This window comes from Mizuhopecten yessoensis, unplaced genomic scaffold (assembly GCF_002113885.1).
Source record: "Mizuhopecten yessoensis strain PY_sf001 unplaced genomic scaffold, ASM211388v2 scaffold2971, whole genome shotgun sequence".
Taxonomy (NCBI): Eukaryota; Metazoa; Mollusca; class Bivalvia; order Pectinida; family Pectinidae; genus Mizuhopecten; species Mizuhopecten yessoensis.
In genome coordinates, this window is record NW_018404811.1 from 108,920 (window position 1) to 122,548 (window position 13,629).

The window sequence follows — 13,629 nt, forward strand, 5'->3', positions numbered from 1 at the left end:
TATGGATACATTAGTTTGTGTACAGTAGACACGTGATAGTATGGATACATTAGTTTGTGTACAGTAGACACGTGATAGTATGGATACATTAGTTTGTGTACAGTAGACACGTGATAGTATGGACACATTAGTTTGTGTACAGTAGACACGTGATAATATGGATACATTAGTTTGTGTACAGTAGACGCGTGATAGTATGGATACATTGGTTTGTTTACAGTAGACACTTGATAGTATGGACACATTAGTTTGTGTACAGTAGACGCGTGAGAGTATAGAAACATTAGTTTCTAAGCTTTGCAATAATAAATATCTCTTCTTCACTGGGTTTTTGGCCCATCATCATCTGATGGTTTGCTATTCAAGTCGACTTTCGTTCGTGGTCTGTGGTCCGTCGTCCGTCCTTCTTGATATCGTTATTTCTCGGAAGTGTAGAGGGATTGTTCTCAAATTCCATATGTAGGTTCTCTTTTGTCTCTTGTTGCGCATGTTTTGTTTTAGATTGATCGGATACAATGGTCAACAAGCTACCATCTTGGATTTGGACAGTGAACGTTTGTTTTCGCTATTTGTCAGAAAGTACTGTAGGAATCTTTGATTCAAATGTAATATATAAGTTCCCCTTTGTCTTTAATTGTGCATTTTAACTTTTGCGATTGATCGGATGATAAAGAGGGCTGTCGGGCGGCCATCTTGATATTAACAGTGGGAGTTTGTCATCAATACTTCTCAGGAAGTACGGGATTGATATGTAGGTTTCCCTTTATCAACAGACTGGCTGACTGGCGGCCATCTTGGATTTTGTCAGTTTAGGTATGTTTTTGCTATTTCTCGAAAAGAACTAGACATATCTATCTCAAAATACATATCAAGATTTTCGCTGGTCCCTGGTTGCGCATGTTTATTTTGAGAGTGATCATTAAAACAAGAAGGCCGCAGTCGACATGTTGGATTTTGACATTTCGAAATTATGACAATTTTCTAGCAACTAGGTAACAGGTCGTTCTCCTATTACATTGATCGGTTCTATTTCTTTCATATTAAGTATTACTGCACTAATACATACGTGAAACGACAAAGTCATTTCGAAGGCTGTCCTTTATACACAGTAGTAGGAATTTAAGATTAAAAGTTACCTCAAGGTGCATTTACTGTGTACATGACTCGATCAAACAATAGTTGTCCTCCGAAATAAATGCTTAATATTATAGTTGAACAGTAAACTATAAATAAGGATCAGAAGAAATATGTAGGGAAATTTTCTTTAAGAAACAAAAAGCCATTTATTCAGATTGTGCTAATTAAACATGGCATACAAGCAGAGGTGGCTGGGGTATACTTGTAGACAAGCAGAGCTGGCTGGGGTATACTTGTAGACAAGCAGAGGTGGCTGGGGTATACTTGTAGACGAGCAGAGGTGGCTGGGGTATACTTGTAGACGAGCAGAGGTGGCTGGGTATACTTGTAGACAAGCAGAGCTGGCTGGGGTATACTTGTAGACAAGCAGAGGTGGCTGGGGTATACTTGTAGACGAGCAGAGGTGGCTGGGGTATACTTGTAGACGAGCAGAGGTGGCTGGGTATACTTGTAGACAAGCAGAGCTGGCTGGGGTATACTTGTAGACAAGCAGAGGTGGCTGGGGTATACTTGTAGACGAGCAGAGGTGGCTGGGGTATACTTGTAGACGAGCAGAGGTGGCTGGGTATACTTGTAGACAAGCAGAGCTGGCTGGGGTATACTTGTAGACAAGCAGAGGTGGCTGGGGTATACTTGTAGACGAGCAGAGGTGGCTGGGGTATACTTGTAGACGAGCAGAGGTGGCTGGGTATACTTGTAGACAAGCAGAGCTGGCTGGGGTATACTTGTAGACAAGCAGAGGTGGCTGGGGTATACTTGTAGACGAGCAGAGGTGGCTGGGGTATACTTGTAGACGAGCAGAGGTGGCTGGGTATACTTTTAGACGAGCAGAGCTGGCTGGGGTATACTTGTAGACGAGCAGAGCTGGCTGGGGTATACTTGTAGACGAGCAGAGCTGGCCGGGGTATACTTGTAGACGAGCAGAGCTGGCTGGGGTATACTTGTAGACGAGCAGAGCTGACTTGCAATTGGTATACTTGTAGACGAGCAGAGGTGGCTTGGTATACTTGTAGACGAGCAGAGGTGGCTGGGGTATACTTGTAGACGAGCAGAGCTGGCTGGATATACTTGTAGCCGAACCGAGGTGGCTGGGGGATACTTGTAGGCGAGCAGAGCTGGCTTGGTATACCTGTAGACGAGCAGAGCTGGCTGGGTATACTTGTAGCCGAACAGAGGTGGCTGGGGTATACTTTTAGACGAGCAGAGGTGGCTGGAGTATTCTTTTAGACGAGCAGAGGTGGCTGGGGTATACTTTTAGACCAGCAGAGGTGGCTGGATATACTTGTAGACGAGCAGAGCTGGCTGGATATACTTGTAGCCGAACAGAGGTGGCTGGGGTATACTTGGAGACGAGCAGAGGTGGCTGGGTATACTTGTAGACGAGCAGAGCTGGCTGGGGTATACTTGTAGACGAGCAGAGGTGGCTGGGGCATACTTGTAGACTAGCAGAGGTGGCTGAGGTATACTTTTAGACGAGCAGAGCTGGCTTGGTATACTTGTAGACGAGCAGAGGTGGCTGGGTATACTTGTAGACGAGCACAGCTGGGTGGGGTATACTTGTAGACGAGCAGAGCTGGCTGGGGTATACTTGTAGACGAGCAGAGCTGGCTTGGTATACTTGTAGACGAGCAGAGCTGGCTGGGATATACTTGTAGACGAGCAGAGCTGGCTGGGTATACTTGTAGACGAGCAGAGGTGGCTGGGTATACTTGTAGACGAGCAGAGCTGGCTGGGTTATACTTGTAGCCGAGCAGAGGTGGCTGGGGTATACTTTTAGACGAGCAGAGGTGGCTGGGTATACTTGTAGACGAGCCGAGCTGGCTGGGTTATACTTGTAGACGAGCAGAGCTGGCTGGGTTATCCTTGTAGCCGAGCAGAGGTGGCTGGGGATACTTTTAGACGGGCAGAGGTGGCTGGGGTATACTTGTAGCCGAGCAGAGGTGGCTGGGTATTCTTGTAGACGAGCAGAGCTGGCTTGGGGATACTTGTAGACGAGCAGAGCGGGCTGGGTATACTTGTAGAAGTGCAGAGGTGGCTGGGTATACCTGTAGACGAGCAGAGCTGGCTGGGATATACTTGTAGCCGAGCAGAGCTGGCTGGGGTATACTTGTAGCCGAGCAGAGCTGGCTGGGGTATACTTGTAGACGAGCAGAGCTGGCTTGGGTATACTTGTAGACGATTCATATGTTCATATTTACTTCCTGATATGTTACATCGGCCGACCTTCTGAAAATGGCAAACATCTCAAAAATGTCTACGTGTGTAGACAGCCAAGTGGTTGTCGGGGAGCTATGCAGACATAATGTGCTGTGTACCTCAGGGTTAACGATACTCGTACTTATATCTTCTCTATGACAAGGTCTGGGACCTGGGAGGTTCATCGCTGTTCTGGGTCATCTTCTCTCATACATCTGCATGGCCATGACGTTTGATAGGTTTCCGATACTTGTTATCGCGACCATCCACGGGTTACTAATGCACAGCACAAGTCTCGCGAGAGAATGCGAGGATACGGGGGCAAAACAATCTGCCATGTGTAAACACTATGCCCCCCCCCCCTCCCCTTCACTGTATTGAGCCAACAATAATAACTTACAAAAATAGAGGTCACATCAAATGCATTTAGTAATGACATTCCAATCAAATTGTTCGTCCAAAACAAGCCTTCTGACATTTCATTTACATAAAAGGTAACGAACGATACTCTGTACGCCGCTGACAGTCCGTCACAACTGTAACGATTTAGCTTCGTCCTCTTTTTCAATATCTGGCCAATTTAACATGTCTGCTTGCTATCATAGGTGTACTAGCTCCCCCTTTTTCTTACCAAACTCATTACATGGAAGTTCGTATCTGAAGGTTTTGGCGCTGCCATGTTGTTTATATATCCGTTGTCCCAGCGAGTACAGTTAAATCCCCTCCTATTTGAAGGGTTCCACTGGTCGCGATATCATCTATTGGCGACTACTGCAGAGGTGTAATGAGTGTATTCCAACTGGATAAAACAAGAGATCTCACCATCAGTACAGAGGAACTGGTACGTAGTTTTCTGTTATATAACTACTATCACTATAACAATCATATCTTACTGTTTACACTCAACATGTTAATATTCACGGAAATTATACACAATGTTTTTACTTAAAACTCTTACCTTTAAATATTTACTAAAATTCAAACACTTCATATTTAACATCCCGACCCTTAATATTTATTTATATTAACGGAAATAATACACAACGTATTTAAAAATATAAAATCTTTAAATATTTACTAAAATTCAAACTCTTTATATTTAACATCCCGACCCTTGATATTTATTTATTTATATTAAAGGAAATACTACACCATGGATTTGATAAAAACTCGAACCTTAAATATTTACTAAAATTCCAAACACTATATATTGAACGGTGTGTCGTTGCGACTCTTGATATTTACTTAAAACCCGAACACTTTATATTTACTTAAAACCCGAACACTTTATATTTACTTAAAACCCGAACACTTTATATTTGCTTAAATCTCGAACATTTTATATTTACTAAATACATTAACACACCCGTTGTTATTATTATGTTTTATTGATTCGACATAGACAAACAACTCCCTTGGCAGTTTCCATAATTTCTGTACGTTGGTCGTTTCTCACCTTGATGGCTTGACTTTCCTTTTATGGTTTTTATAAAAACTTCGAGGGATTTAGTCCAAACAACTCTGCGTTTGTTTATGTCTTAAAGAGGATCAGTGCCGTTTTCCATCTCCAATCGTTCACTGACGAGTGTATTGGATTTATCCCCTGTATCTGTAAGAGACGAATCAGTTTTGTATTAATGCTACAAACAGTGGCCATTCAAATTACAGTATATTTCTGTCATTTTTACTCTCCCCCCTATAAGTTCTACCTTTATCTTTGTTTCCGAGTAGGTCATTGTTTACTCCTATTTCTAATGAGTTTATCTTTTGAATGCCGGGCTTCACTGCTATGTGGTGCTTACAACCTGACCTAGCTGCTCTACTATACCTGTTGTATTATATGATGGTCTATTCAAAGCATATCAATAGATTAGGCCAAGTTCATGTTCTGTGTCATTATAAGATTCTCTGATTCGTTAGTTCAATAAGAATCCCACCATTAATTACTTAAAATTCTTTTTAGCGAGAACTGATAGTTTATAAAGAAAACATTATTAGGAAGGAGCTTTGACATAACAATGGAGTAGTTCAACATCTTATCGCAGATTTTCTAGTAAATATATTTCTTGAGTCACCAACATAACCAAGTATTACTTTAACGTGTGCTAATTTGATATTAAACTTAACACTATGACAATATGGGCGGGACTCAAGATGACCAGTAAATGGGCGTTGCGTCGAGTGTGTTTCACTGGTTCAATGGCTGAATATCTACACTAATGTGAATAGGTACAGAAGAGAATATGCTGTACGTCTATACACTAATGTAAATCGGTACAGAGTAGGATATGTTGTACGTCTATACAGTAATGTAAATCGGTACAGAGTAGGATATGCTGTACGTCTATACACTAATGTAAATCGGTACAGAGTAGGATATGCTGTACGTCTATACACTAATGTAAATCGGTACAGAGTAGGATATGCTGTACGTCTATACACTAATGTAAATCGGTACAGAGTAGGATATGCTGTACGTCTATACACTAATGTAAATCGGTACAGAGTAGGATATGCTGTACGTCTATACACTAATGTAAATCGGTACAGAGTAGGATATGCTGTAAGTCTATACACTAATGTAAATCGGTACAGAGTAGGATATGCTGTACGTCTATACACTAATGTAAATCGGTACAGAGTAGGATATGCTGTACGTCTATACACTAATGTAAATCGGTACAGAGTAGGATATGCTGTACGTCTATACACTAATGTAAATCGGTACAGAGTAGGATATGCTGTACGTCTATACACTAATGTAAATCGGTACAGAGTAGGATATGCTGTACGTCTATACACTAATGTAAATCGGTACAGAGTAGGATATGCTGTACGTCTATACACTAATGTAAATCGGTACAGAGTAGGATATGCTGTACGTCTATACACTAATGTAAATCGGTACAGAGTAGGATATGCTGTACGTCTATACACTAATGTAAATCGGTACAGAGTAGGATATGCTGTACGTCTATACACTAATGTAAATCGGTACAGAGTAGGATATGCTGTACGTCTATACACTAATGTAAATCGGTACAGAGTAGGATATGCTGTACGTCTATACACTAATGTAAATCGGTACAGAGTAGGATATGCTGTACGTCTATACACTAATGTAAATCGGTACAGAGTAGGATATGCTGTACGTCTATACACTAATGTAAATCGGTACAGAGTAGGATATGCTGTACGTCTATACACTAATGTAAATCGGTACAGAGTAGGATATGCTGTACGTCTATACACTAATGTAAATCGGTACAGAGTAGGATATGCTGTACGTCTATACACTAATGTAAATCGGTACAGAGTAGGATATGCTGTACGTCTATACACTAATGTAAATCGGTACAGAGTAGGATATGCTGTACGTCTATACACTAATGTAAATCGGTACAGAGTAGGATATGCTGTACGTCTATACACTAATGTAAATCGGTACAGAGTAGGATATGCTGTACGTCTATACACTAATGTAAATCGGTACAGAGTAGGATATGTTGTACGTCTATACACTAATGTAAATCGGTACAGAGTAGGATATGCTGTACGTCTATACACTAATGTAAATCGGTACAGAGTAGGATATGCTGTACGTCTATACACTAATGTAAATCGGTACAGAGTAGGATATGCTGTACGTCTATACACTAATGTAAATCGGTACAGAGTAGGATATGCTGTACGTCTATACACTAATGTAAATCGGTACAGAGTAGGATATGCTGTACGTCTATACACTAATGTAAATCGGTACAGAGTAGGATATGCTGTACGTCTATACACTAATGTAAATCGGTACAGAGTAGGATATGCTGTACGTCTATACACTAATGTAAATCGGTACAGAGTAGGATATGCTGTACGTCTATACACTAATGTAAATCGGTACAGAGTAGGATATGCTGTACGTCTATACACTAATGTAAATCGGTACAGAGTAGGATATGCTGTACGTCTATACACTAATGTAAATCGGTACAGAGTAGGATATGCTGTACGTCTATACACTAATGTAAATCGGTACAGAGTAGGATATGCTGTACGTCTATACACTAATGTAAATCGGTACAGAGTAGGATATGCTGTACGTCTATACACTAATGTAAATCGGTACAGAGTAGGATATGCTGTACGTCTATACACTAATGTAAATCGGTACAGAGTAGGATATGCTGTACGTCTATACACTAATGTAAATCGGTACAGAGTAGGATATGCTGTACGTCTATACACTAATGTAAATCGGTACAGAGTAGGATATGCTGTACGTCTATACACTAATGTAAATCGGTACAGAGTAGGATATGCTGTACGTCTATACACTAATGTAAATCGGTACAGAGTAGGATATGCTGTACGTCTATACACTAATGTAAATCGGTACAGAGTAGGATATGTTGTACGTCTATACATTTATGTAAATCGGTACAGAGTAGGATATGCTGTCATCTATACACTAATGTAAATCGGTACAGAGTAGGATATGCTGTACGTCTATACACTAATGTAAATCGGTACAGAGTAAGATATACTGTACGTCTATACACTAATGTAAATCGGTACAGAGTAGGATATGATGTACGTCTATACACTAATATAAATCGGTACAGAGTAGGATATGCTGTACGTCTATACACTTATGTAAATAGGTACAGAGTAGGATATGCTGTACGTCTATACACTAAAGTAAATCGGTACAGAGTAGGATATGCTGTACGTCTATACACTAATGTTAATCGGTACAGAGTAAGATATGCTGTACGTCTATACAATAATGTAAATCGGTACAGAGTAGGATATGCTGTACGTATATACACTAATGTAAATCGGTACAGAGTAGGATATGCTGTACATCTATACACTAATGTAAATAGGTACAGAGTAGGATATGCTGTACGTCTATAAACTAATGTAAATCGATACTGAGTAGGATATGCTGTACGTCTATACACTAATGAAAATCGTGACAGAGTAGGATATGCTGTACGTCTATACACTTATGTATATAGGTACAGAGTAGGATATGCTGTACGTCTATACACTTATGTATATAGGTACAGAGTAGGATATGCTGTACGTCTATACAATAATGTAAATCAGTACAGAGTAGGATATGTTGTACGTCTATACACTAAAGTAAATAGGTACAGAGTAGGATATGCAGTACGTCTATACACTAATGTAAATCGGTACAGGGAAGGATATGCTGTAGTCTATACACTGATGTAAATCGGTACAGAGTAGGGTATGCTGTACGTCTGTACACTAATGTAAATCGGTACAGGGAAGGATATGCTGTAGTCTATACACCAGTGTAAATCGGTACAGAGTAGGAAATGTTGTACGTCTATACACTAAAGTAAATAGGTACAGAGTAGGATATGCTGAACTACTATACCCTAATGTAAATCGGTACAGAATAGGATATGCTGTACGTGTATACACTAATGTAAGTCGGTTCAGAGTAGTCTATACACTAATGTAAATCAGTACAGAGTAGGATATGCTGTCCGTCTATACAATAATGTAAATCGGTACAAAGTAGGATATGCTGTACTATACACTAATGTAAATCGGCTCAGAGTAGGCTATGCTGTACGTCTTTCCACTAATGTAAATCGGTACAGGGGGTACAGAGTAAGATATGCTGTAGTCTATACACTGATGTAAATCGGTACAGAGTAGTGCTGTACGTCTATACACTAATGTAACTCGGTACAGAGTAGGATATGCTCAATAATGTAAATCGGTACGGAGTAGGATATGTAGTACGTCTATACAATAATGTAAATCGGAACAGAGTAGGATATGCTGTACAACTATACACTAATGTAAATCTGTACAGAGTAGGATATGCTGTCCGTCTATACACTAATGTAAATCAGTAAAGAGTAGGATATGCTGTAGTCTATACACCAGTGTAAATCGGTACAGAGTAGGGTATGCTGTACGTCTGTACACTAATGTAAATCGGTACAGCGTAGGATATGCTGTACGTCTATTCGGTACAGAGTAGGATATGTTGTACGTCTATACACTGATGTAAATCGGTACAGAGTAGTCTATACACTAATGTAAATCGGAACAGAGTAGGATATGCTGTACAACTATACACTAATGTAAATCTGTACAGAGTAGGATATGCTGTTCGTCTATACACTAATGTAAATCAGTAAAGAGTAGGATATGCTGTAGTCTATACAGTAATGTAAATCGGTGCAGAGTAGGATATGCTGTACGTATATACACTAATGTAGATCGGTACAGAGTAGGATATGCGGTGCGTCTATACACTAATGTAAATTGGTACAGAGTAGGATATGTTGTACGTCTATTCGCTAATGTAAATCGGTACAGAGCAGGATATGCTGTACGTCTATAAACTAATGTAAATCGGTACAGAGGAGGATATGTTGTACGTCTATACACTAAAGTAAATAGGTACTGCATATCCTACTCTGTACCTATTTACTTTAGAGTATAGACGTACAACATATCCTCCTCTGTACTGATTTACATTATTGTATAGACGTACTACATATCCTACTCTGTACCGAATAGACGTACAGCATATCCTACTCGGTACCGATTTACATTAGTGTATGGACGTACAGCATATCCTACTCTGTAGTCTATACAGTAATGTAAATCGGTGCAGAGTAGGATATGCTGTACGTGTATACACTAATGTAAATCTGTACAGAGTAGGATATGCTGTCCGTCTATACAATAATGTAAATCGGAACAGAGTAAGATATGCTGTAGTCTATACACCAATGTAAATCGGTGCAGAGTAGGATATGCTGTACGTGTATACACTAATGTAAGTCGGTTCAGAGTAGTCTATACACTAATGTAAATCAGTAAAGAGTAGGATATGCTGTACATCTATACACTAATGTAGATCGGTACAGAGTAGGATATGATGTACGTCTATACACTAATATAAATCGGTACAGAGTAGGATATTCTGTACGTCTATACAATAATGTAAATCGGTACAGAGTCGGATATGCTGTACGTCTATACACTGATGTAAATCGGTACAGAGGAGGATATGTTGTACGTCTATACTCTAAAGTAAATAGGTACAGAGTAGGATATGTTGTACGTCTATACACTAAAGTAAATAGGTACAGAGTAGGATATGTTGTACGTCTATACAATAATGTAAATCGCTACAAAGTAGGATATGCTGTACGTCTATGCAATAATGTAAATCGGTACAAAGTAGGATATGCTGTACTATACACTAATGTAAATCGGCACAGAGTAGGATATGCTGTACATCTATACACTAATGTAGATCGATACAGAGTAGGATATGCTTTACATCTATACACTAATGTAAATCGGAACAGAGTAAGATATGCTGTAGGCTATAAACCAATGTAAATCGGTACAGAGAAGGATATGCTGTACGTCTATACCCTAATGTAAATCGATAAAGAGTAGGATATGCTGTAGTCGATACACTAATGTAAATCGGTACCGAGTAGGATATGCTGTACGTCTTTACAGTAATGTAAATCGGTACATTAGTGTATAGACGTACAACTTATCCTACTCTGTACTGATTTACATTACTGTATAGACTACAGCATATCCTACTCTGTATATCCTACTCTGTACCGATTACTCTGTACCGATTTACATTGGTGTATAGACTACAGCATATCCTACCCTGTACCGATTTACCCTAGTGTATAGACGTACAGCATGTCCTACTCTGTACCGATTTACACTAGTGTATAGACTACAACATATCCTACTCTGTACCGAATAGACGTACAGCATATCCTACTTTGTACCGATTTACATTATTGTATAGACGTACAGCATATACTTCTCTGTACCGATTTACATTAGTATATAGACGTACAGCATATCCTCCTCTGTAGGTCTTTAAAGTAATGTAATTCGGTACATTAGTGTATAGACGTACTACATATCCTACTCCGTACAGATTTACATTAGTGTATAGACTACAACATATCCTACCCTGTACCGATTTACATTAGTGGAAAGACGTACAGCATAGCCTACTCTGAGCCGATTTACATTAGTGTATAGTACAGCATATCCTACTTTGTACCGATTAACATTAGTGTATACACGTACAGCATATCCTATTCTGTACCGATTTACATTAGGGTATAGTAGTTCAGCATATCCTACTCTGTACCAATTTACATTAGTGGATAGACGTAGAGCATATCCTACTCTGTGCCGATTTACATTAGTGTATAGATGTAAAGCATATCCTACTCTGTATCGATCTACATTAGTGTATAGATGTACAGCATATCCTACTCTTTATCGATTTACATTAGGGTATAGACGTACAGCATATCCTCCTCTGTACCGATTTACATTACTATATAGACTACAGCATATCCTACTCTGTATATCCTACTCTGTACCGATTTACACTAGTGTATAGACTACAACATATCCTACTCTGTACCAATTTACATTAGTGTATAGACGGACAGCATATCCTACTCTGTACGAACAGCATATCCTACTCTGTACTGATTTACATTACTGTATAGACTACAGAATATCCTACTCTGTACCGATTACTCTGTACCGATTTACATTATTTTATAGACGTACAGCATATCCTTCTCTGTACCGATTTACATTGGTGTCTAGACTACAGCATATCTTACTCTGTTCCGATTTACATTAGTGTATAGTACAGCATATCCTACTTTGTACCGATTTACATTATTGCATAGACGTACAGCATATCCTACTCTGTCCCGATTTACATTGGTGTATAGACTATAGCATATATTACTCTGTACCGATTTACATCAGTGTATAGACGTACAGCATATATCTTACTCTGTACCGATTTACATTACTATATAGACTACAGCATATCCTACTCTGTATCGATTTAAATCAGTACAGAGTAGGATATGTTGTACGTCTATTCGCTAATGTAAATCGGTACAGAGCAGGATATGCTGTACGTCTATAAACTAATGTAAATCGATACAGAGTAGGATATGCTTTACATCTATACACTAATGTAAATAGGTACAGAGTAGGATATGTTGTACGTCTATACACTGATGTAAATCGGTACAGAGTAGGGTATGCTGTACGTCTGTACACTAATGTAAATCGGTACGGAGAAGGATATGCTGTACGTCTAGACACTAATGTAAATCGGTACAGAGCAGGATATGCTGTACGTCTATACCCTAATGTAAATCGATAAAGAGTAGGATATGCTGTACATCTATACACTAATGTAAATAGGTACAGAGTAGGATATGCTGTCCGTCTATACAATAATGTAAATCGGTACAAAGAAGGATATGCTGTACGTCTAGACACTAATGTAAATCGGTACAGGGAAGGATATGCTGTAGTCTATACAGTAATGTAAATCGGTACAGAGTAAGATATGCTGTAGTCTATACACTAATGTAAATCGGTACAGAGTAGGATATGCTGTACGTCTATACACTAATCTAAATCGGTACAGAGTAGGATATGCTGTACGTCTATACAATAATGTAAATCGGTACAAAGTAGGATATGCTGTACGTCTATATAAGAATGTAAATCGGTACAGAGTAGGATATGCTGTACGTCTATACACTAATGTAAATCGGTACAGAGTAGGATATGTTGTACGTCTATACACTTATGTAAATCGGTACAGAGTAGGATATGCTGTACGTCTATACAATGATGTAACTCGGTACAGAGTAGGATATGTTGTACGTCTATACACTAATGTAAATCGGTACAGAGTAGGATATGTTGTACGTCTATACACTAATGTAAATCGGTACAGAGTAGGATATGCTGTACGTCTATACACTAATGTAAATCAGTACAGAGTAGGATATGCTGTACGTCTATACAATAATGTAAATCGGTACAGAGTAGGATATGCTGTACGTCCAAACACTAATGTAAATCGGTACAGAGTAGGATATGCTGTACGTGTATACACTAATGTAAATCGGTACAGAGTAGGATATGCTGTACGTCTATACACTAATGTAAATCAGTACAGAGTAGGATATGCTGTACGTCTATACACTAATGTAAATCAGTACAGAGTAGGATATGTAGTACGTCTATACAATAATGTAAATCGGTACAGAGTAGGATATGCTGTAGTCTATACAGTAATGTAAATCGGTACAGAGTAGGATATGTAGTACGTCTATACACTAATGTAAATCGGTACAGAGTAGGATATGCTGAACGTGTATACACTAATGTAAATCGGTACAGAATAGGATATGCTGTACG

General features: G+C 39.2%; 2 protein-coding genes across 2 annotated transcripts; both read right to left on the reverse strand.

Moving 5' to 3' along the window:
* Positions 1-1,297: 1,297 nt before the first annotated feature.
* Positions 1,298-2,570, reverse strand: LOC110446729. The gene is made up of 2 exons (XM_021492014.1): positions 2,481-2,570; positions 1,298-2,266 (listed from the first exon to the last, which is right to left on the reverse strand). The coding sequence occupies exons 1-2, from the start codon at positions 2,568-2,570 to the stop codon at positions 1,298-1,300; spliced, it is 1,059 nt and encodes a 352-aa protein (XP_021347689.1).
* Positions 2,571-2,605: 35 nt separating this feature from the next.
* LOC110446732 lies at positions 2,606-4,012 on the reverse strand. The gene is made up of 2 exons (XM_021492018.1): positions 3,965-4,012; positions 2,606-3,295 (listed from the first exon to the last, which is right to left on the reverse strand). Exons 1-2 carry the CDS (start codon positions 4,010-4,012, stop codon positions 2,606-2,608), a joined length of 738 nt encoding a protein of 245 aa, XP_021347693.1.
* Between the last annotated feature and the right edge of the window lie 9,617 nt (positions 4,013-13,629).

Excerpts from the sequence above, each read along its gene's own strand:
- LOC110446729 (XM_021492014.1), bottom strand. The coding sequence starts at position 2,570 with ATGCCCCAGCCACCTCTGCTCGTCTACAAGTATACCCCAGCCAGCTCT. Across the intron at positions 2,267-2,480 it reads CCACCTCTGCTCGTCTCCAA|GTATACCAAGCCAGCTCTGC; the intron begins GTATACCCCAGC and ends GCTCGTCTACAG.
- LOC110446732 (XM_021492018.1), bottom strand. The coding sequence starts at position 4,012 with ATGGCAGCGCCAAAACCTTCAGATACGAACTTCCATGTAATGAGTTTG. Across the intron at positions 3,296-3,964 it reads ACTTCCATGTAATGAGTTTG|CCAGCTCTGCTCGTCTACAA; the intron begins GTAAGAAAAAGG and ends AGTATACCCAAG.